Here is an 18,515-nt window from a genome sequence, read left to right on the forward strand (position 1 = left end):
AAGAGAGGGAGATGTGGGGGTGGGGGAAGAGAGGGAGATGTGGGGGTGGGGGAAGAGTGGGAGAAATGGTGAGGGAAGAGAGGGAGATGTGGGGGGGGGAGAAAGGGAGATGGGGGAGAAGAGAGGGAGATGGGGGAGAAGAGAGGGAGATGGGGGAGAAGAGAGGGAGATGGGGGAGAAGAGAGGGAGATGGGCGAGGAGAAGGGCGAGGAGAAGAGAGGGAGATGGGCGAGGAGAAGAGAGGGAGATGGGCGAGGAGAAGAGAGGGAGATGGGCGAGGAGAAGAGAGGGAGATGGGCGAGGAGAAGAGAGGGAGATGGGCGAGGAGAAGAGAGGGAGATGGGCGAGGAGAAGAGAGGGAGATGGGCGAGGAGAAGAGAGGGAGATGGGCGAGGAGAAGAGAGGGAGATGGGCGAGGAGAAGAGAGGGAGATGGGCGAGGAGAAGAGAGGGAGATGGGCGAGGAGAAGAGAGGGAGATGGGCGAGGAGAAGAGAGGGAGATGGGCGAGGAGAAGAGAGGGAGATGGGCGAGGAGAAGAGAGGGAGATGGGCGAGGAGAAGAGAGGGAGATGGGCGAGGAGAAGAGAGGGAGATGGGCGAGGAGAAGAGAGGGAGATGGGCGAGGAGAAGAGAGGGAGATGGGCGAGGAGAAGAGAGGGAGATGGGCGAGGAGAAGAGAGGGAGATGGGCGAGGAGAAGAGAGGGAGATGGGCGAGGAGAAGAGAGGGAGATGGGCGAGGAGAAGAGAGGGAGATGGGCGAGGAGAAGAGAGGGAGATGGGCGAGGAGAAGAGAGGGAGATGGGCGAGGAGAAGAGAGGGAGATGGGCGAGGAGAAGAGAGGGAGATGGGCGAGGAGAAGAGAGGGAGATGGGCGAGGAGAAGAGAGGGAGATGGGCGAGGAGAAGAGAGGGAGATGGGCGAGGAGAAGAGAGGGAGATGGGCGAGGAGAAGAGAGGGAGATGGGCGAGGAGAAGAGAGGGAGATGGGCGAGGAGAAGAGAGGGAGATGGGCGAGGAGAAGAGAGGGAGATGGGCGAGGAGAAGAGAGGGAGATGGGCGAGGAGAAGAGAGGGAGATGGGCGAGAAGAGAGGGAGATGGGCGAGGAGAAGAGAGGGAGATGGGCGAGGAGAAGAGAGGGAGATGGGCGAGGAGAAGAGAGGGTGATGGGGGGAAGAGTTGGAGATGTTGGGGGGTAAGAGTGGAAGATGTGGGGGGGGTAAGAGTGGAAGATGTGGGGGGGGTGAAGTGTGGTAGATGTGGGGGGGGAAGAACAGGGAGATGGGGGGGAAGAAGAGAGGGAGATGGGGGGGAAGCAAGGGAGATGTGCGGGGTGAAAGAGAGGGAGATGTGGAGGGGGAAGAGAGGGAGATGGGGGGAGGGAGGGAGCGCGCGCACATGAGAGGCGGGGGCAGAGTGAGAGAAAGAGAAAAGAGATTGCGTTTGATGGGAGAGATATTATGGGAATATTTTGTGTCGGGTTTTGTTGTGGAAGAAATGGAGGCTAGAAAATAAACATTGATGTTTTGAAAACAGTTCACATTACATAAGAGGATGTGCTGTAGATCTTAGAAAATATAAACTGGATATACCTCTGGGGTCAGATCTAATGCATTCCAAGGTGTTATGGAAAGTTAGGGGGAAAATTGCAGGGCCTCTTTCAGAAATATTTGTATCATCTATAATTACAGATGAGGTGCCCGATAACCATACACTAGTTAATATTGTGCCTTTGTTTAAAAAGGAATCTAAGAAACAGCCTGGGATCTATGGTCCTGCAAGTATGACTTCAGTGGTGGGTAAGCTGTTGGAGGTGATTCTAATTTGGAAAGGTATGAAATCATCAGGGGTAGCCAGCATGGTTTGGTGCAAGGCAAATCATATCTCACAAACTTGATTAACTTTAAGGAAGTAAACAAAAGGATTGATAATGGCAGAACGGTAGACGTTGTTTACTTGGATTTTAGTAAAGCCTTTGACATGGGAAACTAATTAGTAAAGTTAGATCACATGGGACTCAGGGTGAGCTTACCAACTAGATACAAAATTGGCATAACAGCAGGGGACAGAATGGTTGTAGAGGGTTGTTTAATGGAATGGAGGCCTGTGACTAGTGGTATCTCACAGGGATCAGTGCTGGGTCCACTTTTGTTAGTTATTTATAGAAGTGATTTAGATGAGAATATAGAAGGCATGGTTAGTAATTTTGCAAATGACACCAAAAATTGGCAGTATTGTGGACAGGGAAGATTATCCAAGATTACAGAGATCTTGATCAATTGGGTCAATGGGCTGAGGAATGGCAAATGGAGTTTAATTTGGATAAATGCAAGGTTTTGCATTTTAGTGAACCAAACAAGGGTGGAACTTCTACAATTAAAAAGTGGGTACAGTTGCAGAGCAGAGATACCAAGGGATTCAGGTACATAATTCTTTAAAGTGTGCTTTCCAAGTAGAAAAGGTGATTAAAGAGACATTTAGGAAGATTGCCTTCATTGCTCAGATCATTGAATACAGCAGTTGGAAGGTCATGTTGAGGTTGTACAGCATATTGGTGAGGCCTCTTCTGGAGTACTATGTGCAGTTCTGGTCGCCCTGTCAACCCTGAAGAGGGTTCAGGGAAAATTTACCAGGATGTTGCCAGGAATGGAAAGTGTGATTAAAGGGAGAGGCTGGATAGGCTAGGACTTCTTTTCCACTGGAGCTTAGGAGGTTGAGGGGTGACTTTATAGAGGCTTTCAGTCATGAGGGGTATAGATAAAGTGAATGGTAGGTGTCTTTTCCCTAGGATGGGAGATTTCAAGACTAGGGGCCATATTTTTAAGGTTAGGGGTGAAAGATTTAAAAAGGACATGGGGGCAATATTTTATTGAAACACAGTAGTTAGTGTATGGAACATCTGAAGGAACTGGTGGATCAGAGTACAATAACAACGTTTAAATGAAATTTGGATAAGTACACGAATAAGAAATGTTTGGAGGAATATGGGCCAAACACAGGTAGGTGGGGCTAGTTATGTTTAGGATTATGGTCGATAAGAATCGGTTGGACCCGAGGGTCTGTTTCTCTGCTGTATGACTCTGACTTTATTTTTTGTAGTAGGGGAAGTTCAGAATGGCAGAGGAACCCAGCTACATGGAAAGCTGCAGTAAATCAATCACATTTCCAGTGTCCACGATGACCACATATTCAAGAAGTATGTTCAACTGCAGTTTTGACCGTATGGAATGGCTGGACTTACTATGAAGTGCACATATGCTGAGGAAGTCACAGATAGCACATTTAATGAACTGATCACATCACAATTAAGGGCTACACCAGCTGATCACCAAAATGACTAGTATGCATGGTCAAGCAGCAGGAGTCCACTGTGGCCAACCCCATTTCAAACAGATATGCAGCTTTTAATACTATGTTTTTATGGGTTGGGCTCTCTCAGGGGAAACCAGTAGAAGCAACAGCCAAGTTTGTGGCACCACAGTTGGCTTTATTGCACAGCCAGGTAGGGGAAAAAAGACGAGGAGGACTTTAGAGACTTGATTGTAAGGGGAACTGACAGGCCGTTCTGTGACAAGAAACGACACTTTCGAATGGTGTATTTCTGCCAAGGTCAGGATTCTCAGAGCAGCTGCAAGGCATTCTGAAGAAGGAATATGATCAACCAGCAGTCATGGTAATGGCCATACCAACATGGGTTTAAAAAAAGTCCTCCAGCAGGAATTGCGAGAGTTAGGTAGTAGATCAAAAAGAAAAACTGCTGAGTATGGGAATAGGAAGATAGGCCAGATTAACATGTGGCTAAAGGGATGGTGTGGACATGAGGGTTTTTTAAAGATTTTTGGATCATTTGGACAGTTTCCGGAGTAAGTGGGATCTGTACCAGCTGGATGAGTTACACCTAAATCAGAATGGGTCCAACATCCTTGCTGAAACTAATCTGGCAGGGTGAGGGGGTAGAATAAATGTATAAGACCAAATCCAATTAGATGTAGATCGAATGCTAAAACAGTGCAAGAGGCAAAGACACAGGCTGGATAAGGCATATGGAAAGCTAAATTTCTAGAAAACTGAAGTTGTATCTATTTTAGTGCAAGGAGCTCAACCAGCAAGGGGGATGAATTTAAGAGCGTTGATCAACACACAGGATTATAATATTGTTGCAATCGCTAAGTCGTGATAGAAAGAAGGAATCAGAAAAGGATTATTCTACATGCTTCCCAACAGTCAGAGAGATGTACAACAAGAAAACAGACCCTTCGGTCCAACTCGTCGATGCTGACCAGATATCCTAAATTAATCTAGTCCCATTTGCCAGCAATTGGCCAATATCCCTCTCAACCCTCCTTATTCATATACACATCCAGATGCCTTTTAAATGCTGGAATTGTACCAGCCTCCACCACTTCCTCTGGCTGCTCATTTCATTCACGCACCATCCTCTGCATGAAAAAGTTGCCCCTTAATTCCTTTATAAATCTTTCCCCTCTCACTCTAAATCTATGCCCTCTAGTTCTGGACTGACCCACCCCAGGGAAAAGATCTTGTCTATTTACACTATCCATGCCCTTCATGATTTTATAAACCTCTGTAACATCACCCTTCAGCTTCAGGGAAAACAGATGAGCTGCAGATATGAAGGCAAATCACAGAAAGATGAAAGAGATACAGAGTTATAACTATAGGAGACTTCAGCTTTGTGTTTTTTGCACCAGTAGATAGGCCTACCAGAGATGGATCAGTGCTCGGTCTAAGCTAGATGAAGCTGGTCAAGTGGTTTAAGTGGGGATAGAGCATTTTGTTGATTGGGGCTATAACTCTTAAGCTTATGGAAAGAGAGTGTGTCCGGGAAGGTTGAGAGGTTTGGCGCGGGGGGGGGGGGTCACTATCACAAGTGGGGTTCTGGTAAGCATGGACTGAGAACAGCTACTTGCAGATAAATCTAACTTTGGAAAGTGAGAGTCTTTTAAAAGTTATATAGAGAGAATTCAGTGCCAGCATGTTTCTCATAACGGCAAGGGTAGTAAAACCATAGTACCCTGGATGTCAAGGGGCAGAGAGTTTGAAAAAGAAAAAGGAGGAATCATAAGTCAGATTCAGCACATTAAAAATAGGGGAGGCCTTTCAAACATATGGAGTGTTGTTCATAAAGAAGTTAGGATTGCCAAAGAGGAACCACGGAATATCTTTGGCAGAGAGGATCAAGGAAAACTCCAAGGTTTTTTGTAAGTGTATTAAAAGCACAAGGATTACCAGAGAAACAATGAGACCTATGGAAACCAAAGGGGCAACATATGTGTGGAATAAGTGGGATTGGGTGAGCGCTTAAACAAATACTTGATCTGTATTCAGAGCAGACATTGCAGCTGGTGATTTTAGTTGGGACAGTGAGGTTCTAGAAAATGCTAATATTAACATGGAGGTAGTATTTAATATTTTAGCAGACATACAGGTGCACAAATCCCCTGGGCTTGATGAAATGCATTCTGAGCTGCTATGGGAGGCGACTGCTGGAGTCCTGGCGGATATATTTAATACTTTGCTGGCCACAGGTGAAGTGCCAGAAGACTGATAGATAGCTAATGTGGTTCGAAGGTGAGGAGTAAGCGATTTAGAGGAGATCTGAAGAATTTTTTTTACCCAGAAAGTGGTAGATATATGGGACATCCTGTCTGACAGGGTGTTGGAGTTCAGTACTCTCAACACTCAAGCAGCACCTGGACAAGTACTTAAAAATGCCAGATCATAGTAGATTATGGACCAAGTGCAGGAAAATGGGATTAATGTAGTTTGATGTTGGCATAGATAAGGTGGGCCATGGGCTTGTTTCTATTCTGAATGACAATATGACTCTAAAGCTACAGTACACAGGGATTTGGAAGTACTCGTGTATGAATCACAGGCTAGCCAATGAGCTGCAAAGAAGACTGAAACACCTAATAGAAAACTCCAACCACTCCATTCACTCCTCCCAAGAGTTCCTCAACATCAGAAACACCACAATAGAACTGGATGAAATAATAATTTCATTTGATGTAACAGCACTCTTCACATCTATAGACTTCAACCTAGTCAAGGATACCATTTCTACATTATTGGACGAAGCGGTTACTAGGACACCTGATGACACCAGCAGCATCAATAAGAACAGCATATTAAAACTACTAGACCTATGCAACGCTTATAATGAATAGCTCTGCCCACAATCCAACCTAAACTCTGGATATGGTATGTAGATGACACCTTTGTCACCATTAAATATACACAACTAGAAGAAACCCATCACCACATCAGTAACATCCTCACCGGAATAAAGTTCATGAAAGAGAAGGAAAACAACAGCAGACTCCGTTCCTGGACATATTAGCAGAATGCACACCTACTGGGGAACTCCAGACTAGTGTGGACAGGAAGAACACTCATACCAAACAGATACTAAACTATAACAGCAACCAGCACAGCACCCATAAACGGAGCTGCATTAGGTCATTATTTAAACAGGCATGGACACACCACAGCAATCCAGAACTCCAGAAGGCAGTTCAAAGGATTTAAATGAAAAGGATACCCCAAGTGCACTATCCTCTGCTACTTACAGGACAAACCCAAAGAAAACAGATATGATTGCAACCATACCGTACATTAAAAACATAATCAGAGATAACCACCTGACGACTCAGACCCCTACGAATCTTAGTTGCTGACAAACCAATAAACACCTTCCACCAGCTCCTTACAAAGGTTAAAGACCTAACACCCACATCCAACAGGACAAACGTTACCAACAAGATACCACGTAAAGATTGTGAAAACCACTACAGAAGACAAACAGGAAGAAAACTGACCATATAAGTGCACAAGTATCAGTTTGCCACTGCCAGACATGCCCAGTACTCTCTCATTTCCAACCACACAGACAATGAAGGACACAAATTCAAGTGGGACAATGTAACCATCCTAGCACAGGTGAAAAGGATACCAGAGAATTGCTGGAAGCCTGGCACTCCAATCGGAACGCAATCAACAGACATTGAACTGGACCCCATACACAAGCCACTCAGATATAGAAACGGAAGTACTAACAAACAGAGGCATATAAATACCAGGCTGGACAAAGCACCAACACCTTATCAAAAAGGCACCGATGTCACCTAGTGAGGCGACAAACCGTTTGCATAAAAACATACCAACTTGGCTAATGAATCCACGACTGGAGTTACAAAAAGCTAACATTCAAAGTTGTGTAGGTAATAGGGAAGGCAAAAGGAATTTCAAAGGAAATCGAGTGTCGAGATGGGTAGTTTTAGCAAAAGTACCCTAAGTGTTTGTTCCGACTATAGATAGAATACTTTGAACAGTTTTGGGTCCCTTTCCTAGGGGAAGTTTTACTGGTATTGGAGGCAAACCAGAGAAAGTTAATGAAGCTGATCAGTATGGAAGGACTGTATTATGAGGAGAGGTTGAGTTAAGCTGGTCCTGTACTCATTGGAATTTAGAAGAATGAGGCACAATAGTATCGAAATGTACAAGATTTTGAGCAACTTGATAAGGCAGGTGTGGAAAGGCTATTTCTCCTTGTGATAAAGTCAGGACCAAAAAGCAAGTCAGATACAGGGTTACACATTTAAGACAGAGATGAGGGGAGATTCCTTCTATCAGAAGGTACCAAATCTGTGGAATTTTCTACCACAGAAGGCAGCCAAGGCAAGGTTGTGAAGTATATCCAATGCTAAGACAGATGGACTTCTAATCGGTAAAAGATCAATGGTCATCAGCAAAAGGCAGGAAAGTGGAGCTGAGGATTATCAGACCAGCCACAATCTTACAGAATGACAGAATAGACTCAATGGGCTAAATGGCCTACTTCTGCCTCTGCATCACATGCAACACTAGTATTGCCACCTCCCCTTATCAAACAGAAAATTTATTATTACTCAAACAGAAATTAACAGGACCAGTAACACCTGAACACAGGATCAGTGTTGCTGCAACCATCAGTAAGAGCGCAGCAATAATTTTGCACAAGGTGCACCTACTGTACATACCACTCGCTTGTCTCTGTATCGGGCTTCATGTGGGACTGGATGATGTCCAGAATATGGTGGATGTGCCTGAGGTGGTGGTGGATGATGTTGATAATAAGGATGATGTGGAGCCTGCTCCATACCAGGGTAAGGTGGCTGTAAATTACAAGGAAAAAGTGTAAACAAGCATCCGTATCTTTATCTGCCAATTTTTTAAACTGTGAAAATACATTCAGTTTATCCATTGTTGAACTAACAGTGCTCACAATCACAACACCACTTTGCATATAAGGCTTTACAACAATGTTGCAAAGAACACAGGAGATTCAGACGTCCAGGCAAACTGTAGTCAGCCCCAAAACAGTCAAGCATTTTCTCTTCAGTAGGAGTGAGATAAAAAGAGGACAACTTAACCTCCAGAAAGTGTAGACACTGCTACAAATACTGGATAGGTTACCACACAGCTGGATTTATGACTTGCAAGCATTTCAAGAACTGGCATTTCAAAAATAGAACAGCTGCATGGAGACAAAGTGGATTGCAAGAGAAAAATTAAGAATTTTTTTTTTTTTAAATTTCTTTCACCACATGCTTGGTGCTTGCCCACCAAGAATAGCATTTTCCATCTGTGGAAGACAAAAGACAGCGTATGCAAAGTTGCAAATAAAATTACCTATTTGAACTAAACCATTTATACCAGATTTGAATAACCAAACAATAATGGGTAAAAGTCCTTTACCATGCAGAGCATATCTTTGTAACTCACCATTCCCTGCCAAGGTGGTGGTGGACCAATGCTGTGATGAAATTCCCTCATATAATCATTGTAGGACTGTGAATAAAAGACATACTTGTAGATTGAAAGCAGGCTTTGAAATGCATTTACTAATGCACTAATACAAATGTGAAAGAAAATCACTTACTCCATTCAGAAATACATCACGTCTAACGCCGGAAAATCGTCTGTAGGAATATAAAGTTCTGAAATTATGAATTAATTTATTCAAGTGAAATTAAAATGTGAATGTGTGAAATATTTCATTTATACAACCTACCTCTCTACTTCTTGGTACCGTGGATCCTTCATGTATCCTGCCCAAAGATTAACATATTAACAAGAAATGTTTTGTGCAATTATCATTTACACAAGAAACCATTTAATTAGTACAGTTAATAGTTTTATTCATGATTTTAATCAGAAGCATGGAAACCTCTACATATTGTTTCAACCGACCTGTAGGGTATTGTATGCATTTAAAAATATTTTCAACTGACAGTAATCTTCATGATTCGAAGTGTCCAAAAAACCAAGTTACAACCATTACCTATAAATTAACAAAAACATTTGCACAAGGCACCTATTTCTTGGTGACAGTTTTTGATCATGCTAATTAACATTTTTGTCATTTATGTTTGAATATCCCATTCAATATTGCTAAGTCAACTCTTATAAAATATTATTTATTTTTAATGAGTCTGAAGCTTCTACCAAATCCATCAACATACTTGTATCCAAAAGAAAACTAACTGCTCATGGACCAATGTTACAGGTAATTTGTTCTTTCTCCTTAATCTTAATGGGGGTACTGAAAATGTTTACAACAGATTGTAATGACTGAGGAGGAAGGAAGTGAATGAATTGTAGCCAAATTTGCAAATCAACAAATGGAAAAGCAGGTTGCAAGGAGGATACAAACAGTTTACAGAAAGATACTGATAGGTTAAGTGGGCAAAAGTTGACAAATGAAATATAACGTGGGAAATATATGAAGTTGTCCATTTTGGGAGAGGACAAAAGAACAGAAGATTATTTAAATAGAGAAAATGCCAGAAACCTGCTATACAAATAGACTATGGTGCACTTGCACATGAAACAAAGAAAGCTAGCACATACATAATATGAGAGGGTAATGGAATATTGACCTTTATTTCAAGGAGGTTGGAGTACAAGACTCAAGTCTTAGTCCAACTGTACAGGGTGTTGGCGAGACCACATCCAGAGCACTGAGAACAGTTTTGGCTCATTTATCTTAAGGAAAAATTCACTTCATTTGAGGCAATTCAGAGGAGGTTCATTGGTATTCTGGTGTGGAAAGTTGCCTTATGAGCAAAAGCTAAATAACTCTACTCACTGGAGTTTAGAAGAATGACAGGTGATCTCATTGAAAGTTGAAGGATTAAGAAGAGGCCTGGGGTAAATGCTGAGATGATGTTTGCTCTTGCGGGAGAGTCGAGGACTAGACGGCAGTCTCAGAATTAAGGGACCCCAATTTCAGACTGAGTCACAGAAATGTACAGCACGTAAACAGACCCTTCGGTCCAACCTGTCCATGCCGACCAGGTATCCCAACCTAATCTAGTCCCACTTGGCAGCACCTGGCCCATATCCCTCCAAATCCTTTTTATTCATATACCCATCCAGATGCCTTTTAAATGTTGCAATTGTATTAGCCTCCACCACTTCCTCTGGCACACGTTCCACCCTCTGCGTGAAAAAGTTGCCCCTCAAGTCTCTTTTATATCTTTCCCCTCTCACCCTAAACCTATGCACTCTGGTTCTGGACTCCACCCCAGGGAAAAGACATTGTCTATTTACCTTGTCTATGCCCCTTATGATTTTATAAACCTTTATAAGGTCACCCTCAGTCTCCGACTCTCCAGGGAAAACAGCCCCAGCCTCTTCAACCTTTCCACAAAGCTCAAATCCTCCAACCCTAGCAACATTTTTATAAATCTTTTCTGAATCCTTTCATGTTTCATAATATCCTTCCTCTAGGAAGGAGACCGGAACTGCACACAATATTCCAAAAGTGGCCTAACTGATGTCCTATGCAGCCACAACATGACTTCCCAAACCCTGATACTCAATACTCTGACCAATAAGGAAAGCATACCAAACGCCTTCTTCACTACCCTATCTACCTGTTACTTTCAAGGAGCTATGAAACTGCACTGCAAGGTCTCTTTGTTCAGCAACACTTCCTAGGACCTTACCATTAAGTGTATACGCCCTGTTAAGATTTGCTTTCCCAAAATGCAGCACCTCACATTCATCTAAATTAAACTCCTCAGCCCATTGACCCATCTGATCAAGATCCCATTGTAACCTGAGGTAACCTTCTTCGCTGTCCATTACACCTCCAATTTTGCTATCATCTTCAAACTTATTAACCATACCTCTTATGCTCACAGCCAAATCATTTATATAAATGACAATGGCGAAGTCTTGGGAATTCCTTGCCACAGAAAGCAGTGGTGGCAAAATCCTTGTTTACATTTAAGGTTGAGTTAGATAGATTTTTCATCAGTAGGGGAATCAAGGGTTATAGGAAAATGCAGGAAAGTGGATACAAGAAATATTGACGCTCGATTGGTTTAACGGCCTACACTTGATATTTCCTATGGCTTTATTTTGTTTTAAACAGAGGTCTGACATCCTTGCTGAATATCAATTAGGAATAATTCAACAGCTAAGAGCTGAACTGAAACCATAGGTGGCTATGATGAACCCAATATTTAAGCAATTATGCAAATTCATTACAGCTTTCTGTGATGTGCTCCTTCCCTTAAAAATATACTTTCAAAACACGGTGGCAGGTGGTCAACATTACAATAATCCAATTCAAATCTTTTGCAATAAAAACACAAATCCATTGTTCTGTTTGTTCTAATTCACCTATCTTTTGCTTGTGGAGTAATCTTTTAGTACGGATACAATTCAACACAGGAAAAGCCAGTTCATGTGAAATTAAATGCCAAAACACCTGTGTTCCTCAACAACCTACCCCAGTAGAGCATTTTCTGCATTAAGAAAAAAATGTTTGTATTTCACCTGGTACAAAATTAAAATTAAAGAAACAAGGTAGTGAAACAAAGATCATCTGATGCATGCATGCCTATTCCAGTTTTCACTACAAAGAGTCAAGACAGACGTTGTAAATCTCTTGTATGATTCAAACTATAGTTAGCACATCTCCCAAAAAGGAAAGTCTCATTTCAGTTCAAACACAGCAAAGCCTCATTAATTATAAAAACATTATGCAATTACTATTGTAACATGTAGAGATTCAGAAAGAAAATCACTCCTAGAGAAAACTGTTAATCCTAATGGTCAGAGGGAAGCAAATACCATATATAAATTGAAAAGTAAACAAGGAAAGCATTTACAGCCCACATGTTAAATTACATTAGCATTGCTGAAAAAGTTCATTTGTCAAAGCTTTTTGTATTAAGCTTATCAAGATAATTTTCAAATACCGCTTTAAACCATAAACTTTTTTAATATACTATACTACAAGAAACTGCGGTTTGGCTAGTAAGTGAACTACAAGTCATAAAGAAAAGGTCAAAGGCTGAGGGGTGACCTGATAGAAGTATATAAAATTATAAGGCATACAAAGGGTGGATAGTCTTATTCACAGGGTGAAAATGTCAAATACTAGGGGGTATAGGTTTAAGGTGAGGGGGGAACCTTAGTGGAAATGTGCAAGGCAGTTTTTTTTTAAAACAGGTGGCAAGTGGCTGATACATGCTGGCAGAGGTGGTTGTTGAAGCAGATATAATAGCAAAGCTTAAGAGGCATTTAGACAGACACATGAATAGGACTATGCGCAGATAAACGGGATTAATTTAGAATGACATCATGGTTAGCACAGATATTGTTGGCCATAAGGGTCTATCCGTGTTGCACATTCCATGTTATATGTTTTTTTAGATTTCTAATCACTTGCTTAAACAGATTAATTTTCAGCTTCCAGAATGGAATTCCTAAAAACCAAGTATGATCTTATGAAAAAGAATTAATCAACTATTTCAAATTAATCAACACAATTGTTTTTAACTTTGTTCATAAAAGGAAAATGAACATTAATTTTAGGTAATCATTGCATTGTTGGAGAAATGCCGTTCACTTCTGTAAAATTACAAGGAATTAGATTAGACAAATGGAATGCCATTGTTCTCACTTGGAACGCCCAGCCAATCTAATTCAGTGCCACTGGACAACTTCCATTATTTTTGTAAACAATAATTGAATTGCCTGTGACTTGCCCAAATTGATGAATACTTTGCCACCTCATGGTGAGAGGCTGCAATTGCATTTGAAATGATATTTTAACAAATAATTAACAAACAAACACTAACAAATTCAAGGTTAATGTTAACTAAGATTTCGGAATTGCAAGCAACGTGTCTTGTATAAGGTAGAAATATTAGATTACATTACATTACATTACAGGCCCTTCGGCCCAACAAGTCCACACCGACCCGCCGAAGCGCAACCCACCCATACCCCTACATTTACCCCTATACCTAACACTACGGACAATTTAGCATGGCCAATTCACCTGACCTGCACATCTTTAGACTGTGGGAGGAAACCGGAGCACTCGGAGGAAATCCACGCAGACACGGGGAGAACGTGCAAACTCCACACAGTCAGTCGCCTGAGGCGGGAATTGAACCCGGGTCTCTGGCGCTGTGAGGCAACAGTGTTAACCACTGTGCCACCGTGCCGCCCACATATATTCTTAAATATATTCTTAAAGCTTTTCATTCACCAATTTACATGCCGCTCTTTCATTTGAAGCTCTGCTCTGATGTTCCAAGTTACACTGATTCAATCAAAATTCGCCAAAAGTAGTATGCAATCATGCTTTAAACACTAAATTCTTTCACCAATTTGTCTCAAGCTAGCAAAACTCAAGAATGGAATATGGGTGAATGGAATAAGGGTAAAGGCACTTCACTATCTTCATTCTAGCTTTAGTTACAGGGCAGTTAAGTTCAGTCGGCTAGACAGCACATTTGAATTGCAAAATTACACCAAAAGGGTAGGCGATGACTCTTTAAAACATTATCAATTAACTCCTCCTTATGAGGAAGCAGTCTTGTGGTCTTGTAAGACTACAGCAACTTTACCTTTATAGTTATGGAACTTTACTAAAAATGTAAACTATGAGAAAGTTCTTCCACGCCATGTTGTGGCAGAACGGTTCACTGAAGCATTTTATTCATTTTTGGAGCAAAACAAGTTGGCAATAAGTAGTCTGGGCTCTGGAGGAAGAACGCCTCATCTTCCGCCTTGGAACACTTCAACCCCAGGGCATCAATGTGGATTTCAACAGTTTCCTCATTTCCCCTTCCCCCACCTCATCCTAGCTTCTAACCTCCAGAAACTCGATCCCCTGACCTGTCCGGACTTGTCCGACCTGCCCAGCTCCTTTTCCACCTATCCACTCCACCCTCTCCTCCCTGACCTATCACCTTCATCTCCTTCCCCACTGACCTATTGTACTCTATGCCACTCTCTCCCCACCCCCACCCTCCTCTAGCTTATCTCTCCACGCTTCAGGCTCTCTGCCTTTATTCCTCATGAAGGGCTTTTGCCCGAAACATCGATTTTGCCTGTCCTCGGATGCTGCCTGAATTGCTGTGCTCTTCCAGCACCACTAATCCAGAAATAAGTAGTCTGGGACTACACTGGAAAAAAGCACTTCTAGTGTAGAACTTTTATTTTGGAATTTGGACCAGGATGATCACACCTCTCACATTCTATTCAAAATTAATTTTCAGCAGCACTTTTATTATTATAAATTTATACGATTTTCCACAAAAGGAATATTAGCATATAAAATCTACAAAGACTGAAGCTCACAAAAACAAAACAGCTGCAGCATTTTTTCATTTATGCTAATCTCAGTATACATCCTGAATAAGATTTCCAATAGTATTTGGTTGGCACACTTGCGAATCTGTACATTTAATCCACTGCAGGGAGAAGCTAGTCAAGCATCAGTCAAAGTGATGCATCCCTTAGCTGAAAAAATATTCAAAGCTGTAAATGTCAGTATGAAGTTCACATTTCCAATGTGATACTTCTGAAAAGTACAGCAATTTGAAAATTCAAACATACAAATTTTGTAAATAAAATCACAGACCAGAACAATGGTTTTATTTTTGAGTGACATACAGGAAGACTATGCCAAAAAGGCACTGAGTTCAATAATCTCACTGTGCTACACCATCACAAAGTTCGTTCACTACGTTTCTCCAATTCTAATCCTGCTTTTAATCAAACAGCCATTTTGCAATTTCCAGTGGCAAGCTCTGGAATTTCCTCCATTTCCTTCCCACCTCCATCTGCTCTTGCAAGCCAAATTAAAAAATGTGCTTCAATCAAACTTTTAGCCATCTGTCTTAACGCTTTATGGCTCTGTATTTCCTCTGATAACACTTCTTGAAATGATAATCTGTAGTACCAATAATATAAATACAAATTGCTATTGAACACCACCACTTAATATCAGTTTATTGTTTTTGAAAACGGATCAACTAATGGTAGCAAATTCAAATCCGATAGCAATTTGGTAAAACCCAAATATTTCAGTAACTCACCAGGACAGAGTGCGATCACAGTAGTATAAAATGTACTTGATTTACTTTGTTCTCTGAATTGCACTGCTGAGGTTTAGGAATTAACCTAAAGTGGGTGCATCTGGACTATCTAATCTGTCACGCAGCGGTTACCAACAGCTTCAAGTATTCACAACCTGCTCAAGGATGGTTATACACACCTTTAGCATGGGAAGGGCTTGAATTCAGACACTGCACCACAGTAGTCATCTTTAGGTATTTTCATAAGAGTTTTCTAATCAATCTCTTCAGAGATGCTGTGACATTGCTCTGCAGCAGGTGCAAACAAGTTAGGCCTCCTAACCCAGAGACACAGCACTACCACCCCACCACAAAAGCCCTCCAAGTATTGAGAGATTTTTTTGACCAATATATTCAGGGAAGTTATGACAACTCTGGAGCAGGTGGGACCTGAAGCTAGGCTTCCTGGCTCAGACATAGGGACATTCCCACTGAACCACAAGAGACCTCTTCAGGCATTTTTAAAAATTCCCTTTTATATTGGCTATACCTGAAAAACATCTTTCCATTTTCAATATGAACTGGGCAAGTGTATCTAAATTATCACAGCACTAATATACCAGAAATGGGCTGGAGAAACCTGTACACTGCAATATATATTTGCACTTACCTGAAATTTCTAAAATGTATGATTAGTATTTTGATTAGGAAATTTGATTTGATTCGGTTTCAATGTAGCATGGTTTGAATGAAAACTTGAGAAAGGATACACAGACTCTCAACTGCAATTACACAGCCCAATTGCTTAACACTGTACCCATTCAACATACCTGCAGGTGATATAATTGCAGTTATGAGTGAGGGTAAACTTCATTCAAATGCCACATTTTAAATCAAAAACGTCAATATGCTACAAGATAATGACCTGGTCTTTGAGAGAATTCTGGTGGGTAGTCAATCCTTGGTCTCTTTCTGGTGTTATATGAGTCAAATTCTTCTGCTCGACGCCTACGTAAATTAGGTAAACAGAATTATTATGAAACAACAATTTTATGCACACGTTTGAAAAAGCTGACAAATGTAAATTTAAAATAGCAATCAAGAAATGCAAACATATATAGAATCTTTTCCTGCAATTCATTAATCAGATGAATTGCACTGATGAAACAGTTCATCAGCTTGATCAGTTGGATTTGTGTAGATATTTTACTCAGTGCACATTACATATCTTGTCAACGTGTTAAACCAATAAGCTTAAAAAACCTTTGTCTTCTCATTTTGAGTGCAGGACAGTTATTGTTAGTTTCCAAAGACTGGATCTTCAGATCTCAAAAAGTCAAAGAAAATTACAACCAAACATCTGGACACATAAAGGTGATCAGGTGCATTTCACGATAGCTTAGTTTTATGCATGTCATGGCAACGGAAAACTTTCTTTAAAAAAAATTCAAAAATTCGCAATGCAAAATACATGTTACCACATGAATACAAAAGGGGTGTACATTTTGTTCATTCTTAAATGATTCCAGTTGATTGAATAGACATTTCAAACAATTTACAGTTTAAAATACAGCTGCCCAAACAATTTTATCCCCACAAAGAGGAAGATGTAATAAGACCCTATTTCAAATTGGAACGCAACCTTTCTTAAACTCAGTTTAATAAACCCAAAATTGAACTTAACTTTCCCTATTCTCTTTCTGCTAAACAGGACATGTGCAGTCAGTTTTAAAATTCACTTTTGTATTATAATATGGAAATTTAATAAGTAATGGTAAAAAAACCATTAATGTTGAATTTTCTCATTCACAAATGGGATTCATTCAAGTGTGCACTTTAAAGTCACATTGAATTCCTACGGTCTCCATGGGGATAAAACATTAAAAACACAAAACCCTTAAATAAAATGCCTTAATAGCCCAAAGTCAACAGGAAGAGCGATGTCAATTTTGTTCATACTAAATGACTTTTCTCCAGCTTTCTGTTGCATATGTCTTTTTATATATATATAAAAAACAAAAAAAAAGCATTAAAAAGCTCACGGTGAGAAAAATTCATTAATTCTACATCAATTCTCACCATTGAACTGAAATATAAGTATGTATATTCTGGATAGCAAAGCCACATTCTATATCAACTAAAACTTGCATTAAAGCTTCAAAATAATCCAAGCAAAACTACTGAATTCAACAGTTAAACCAGTTGAGTAATGCCAATTAACTATATGAATAGAGAAGTTTTAGAATTATGCATAATTAGTAATAAGGGAAGAGCTGATTAAACCAGTATCCAAACAGGTGACCTCAGTTTGAGTAAACATAGAGTGAGATATTTTGGAAGATAAAAACTGATCCTTATTAACACGTTAAAAAATAATGGATTTTTCTCACCATATCATCAAAACAAAACAAGGGCAACAACAGCAAGTTCATATAAAAATGCTGGTTAAAGGAGGAACATACCGCTTCTTGTAGTTGATTTTTGACCACGCAACGAAGGTTTTAATTTGACAGTAAAGTTCATAAAGCAGTCCCAACTAATGACTTATGATGTGAGCCACAAACATAAAAGGAGGGCCTGGCAGGCTGAGTAGAGGTGCTGTGGTAGCAATGCTATTGCAGTCCAGTGCAAAAAAAATAAATTCCATTCACCAAAGACCTTTAAAATAGCACAGTGAACCCCTTGGCTCATAACTTCAAAAGACAGCTGGCCGCACAGTCCATAATAGCCACAAAGAGAGGGGCACTGCCAGGTTTCCTCCTACCTAATCGACAGTCCACTACATCAATGAAATGGGCCATTGTTGAATTATTTTCTACCTACCACAGGTGCTTTTCATAAAAGGAAACATTTGTCAAAGGCTGCATTCCCAGCAAACTAAATCAATCCATAGTCCTTTGACAGTGTGAAGGGTATTGAAAGGTTTAAATCTGTTGTTTGATAGATGGCTACTGGCAAAAGCACTAAGCAGATTGGTTACATCAGTTCTTTGAAATTCTCCGCTTTTTTCACCACGTTAACACCCCTGTTCTCCCCCCAGGATTAGGAGGGAAACTGTATACTGTTCATAAGCATTGCTCAATGAGGTGGCTTCAAACTGTAAAAGTCCAGAGGCACTGTGG

General features: G+C 40.8%; 1 protein-coding gene across 6 annotated transcripts in view; it reads right to left on the reverse strand.

Annotated features, from left to right (window-relative positions):
* Positions 1-18,515, reverse strand: part of ythdc1 (YTH N6-methyladenosine RNA binding protein C1) — a 62,417-nt gene that overhangs the window by 10,725 nt on the left and 33,177 nt on the right. For 3 of the 6 annotated variants that reach the window (XM_043720738.2, XM_043720723.2, XM_043720712.2), the window contains 5 exons: positions 16,319-16,401; positions 9,075-9,111; positions 8,943-9,000; positions 8,786-8,851; positions 8,041-8,175 (listed from right to left, as the gene is read on the reverse strand). In XM_043720738.2, coding sequence (XP_043576673.1) covers positions 8,041-8,175; positions 8,786-8,851; positions 8,943-9,000; positions 9,075-9,111; positions 16,319-16,401 — 379 coding nt within the window. The remainder of the gene's footprint in view (positions 1-8,040; positions 8,176-8,785; positions 8,852-8,942; positions 9,001-9,074; positions 9,112-16,318; positions 16,402-18,515) is intronic. The other 3 variants (XM_043720743.2, XM_043720732.2, XM_043720717.2) reach the window with 1 other exon arrangement.

The sequence above is a fragment of the Chiloscyllium plagiosum genome, unplaced genomic scaffold (genome assembly GCF_037043375.1).
Source record: "Chiloscyllium plagiosum isolate Xiang-an unplaced genomic scaffold, Cpla_swu_hap1 HiC_scaffold_2, whole genome shotgun sequence".
Taxonomy (NCBI): domain Eukaryota; kingdom Metazoa; phylum Chordata; class Chondrichthyes; order Orectolobiformes; family Hemiscylliidae; genus Chiloscyllium; species Chiloscyllium plagiosum.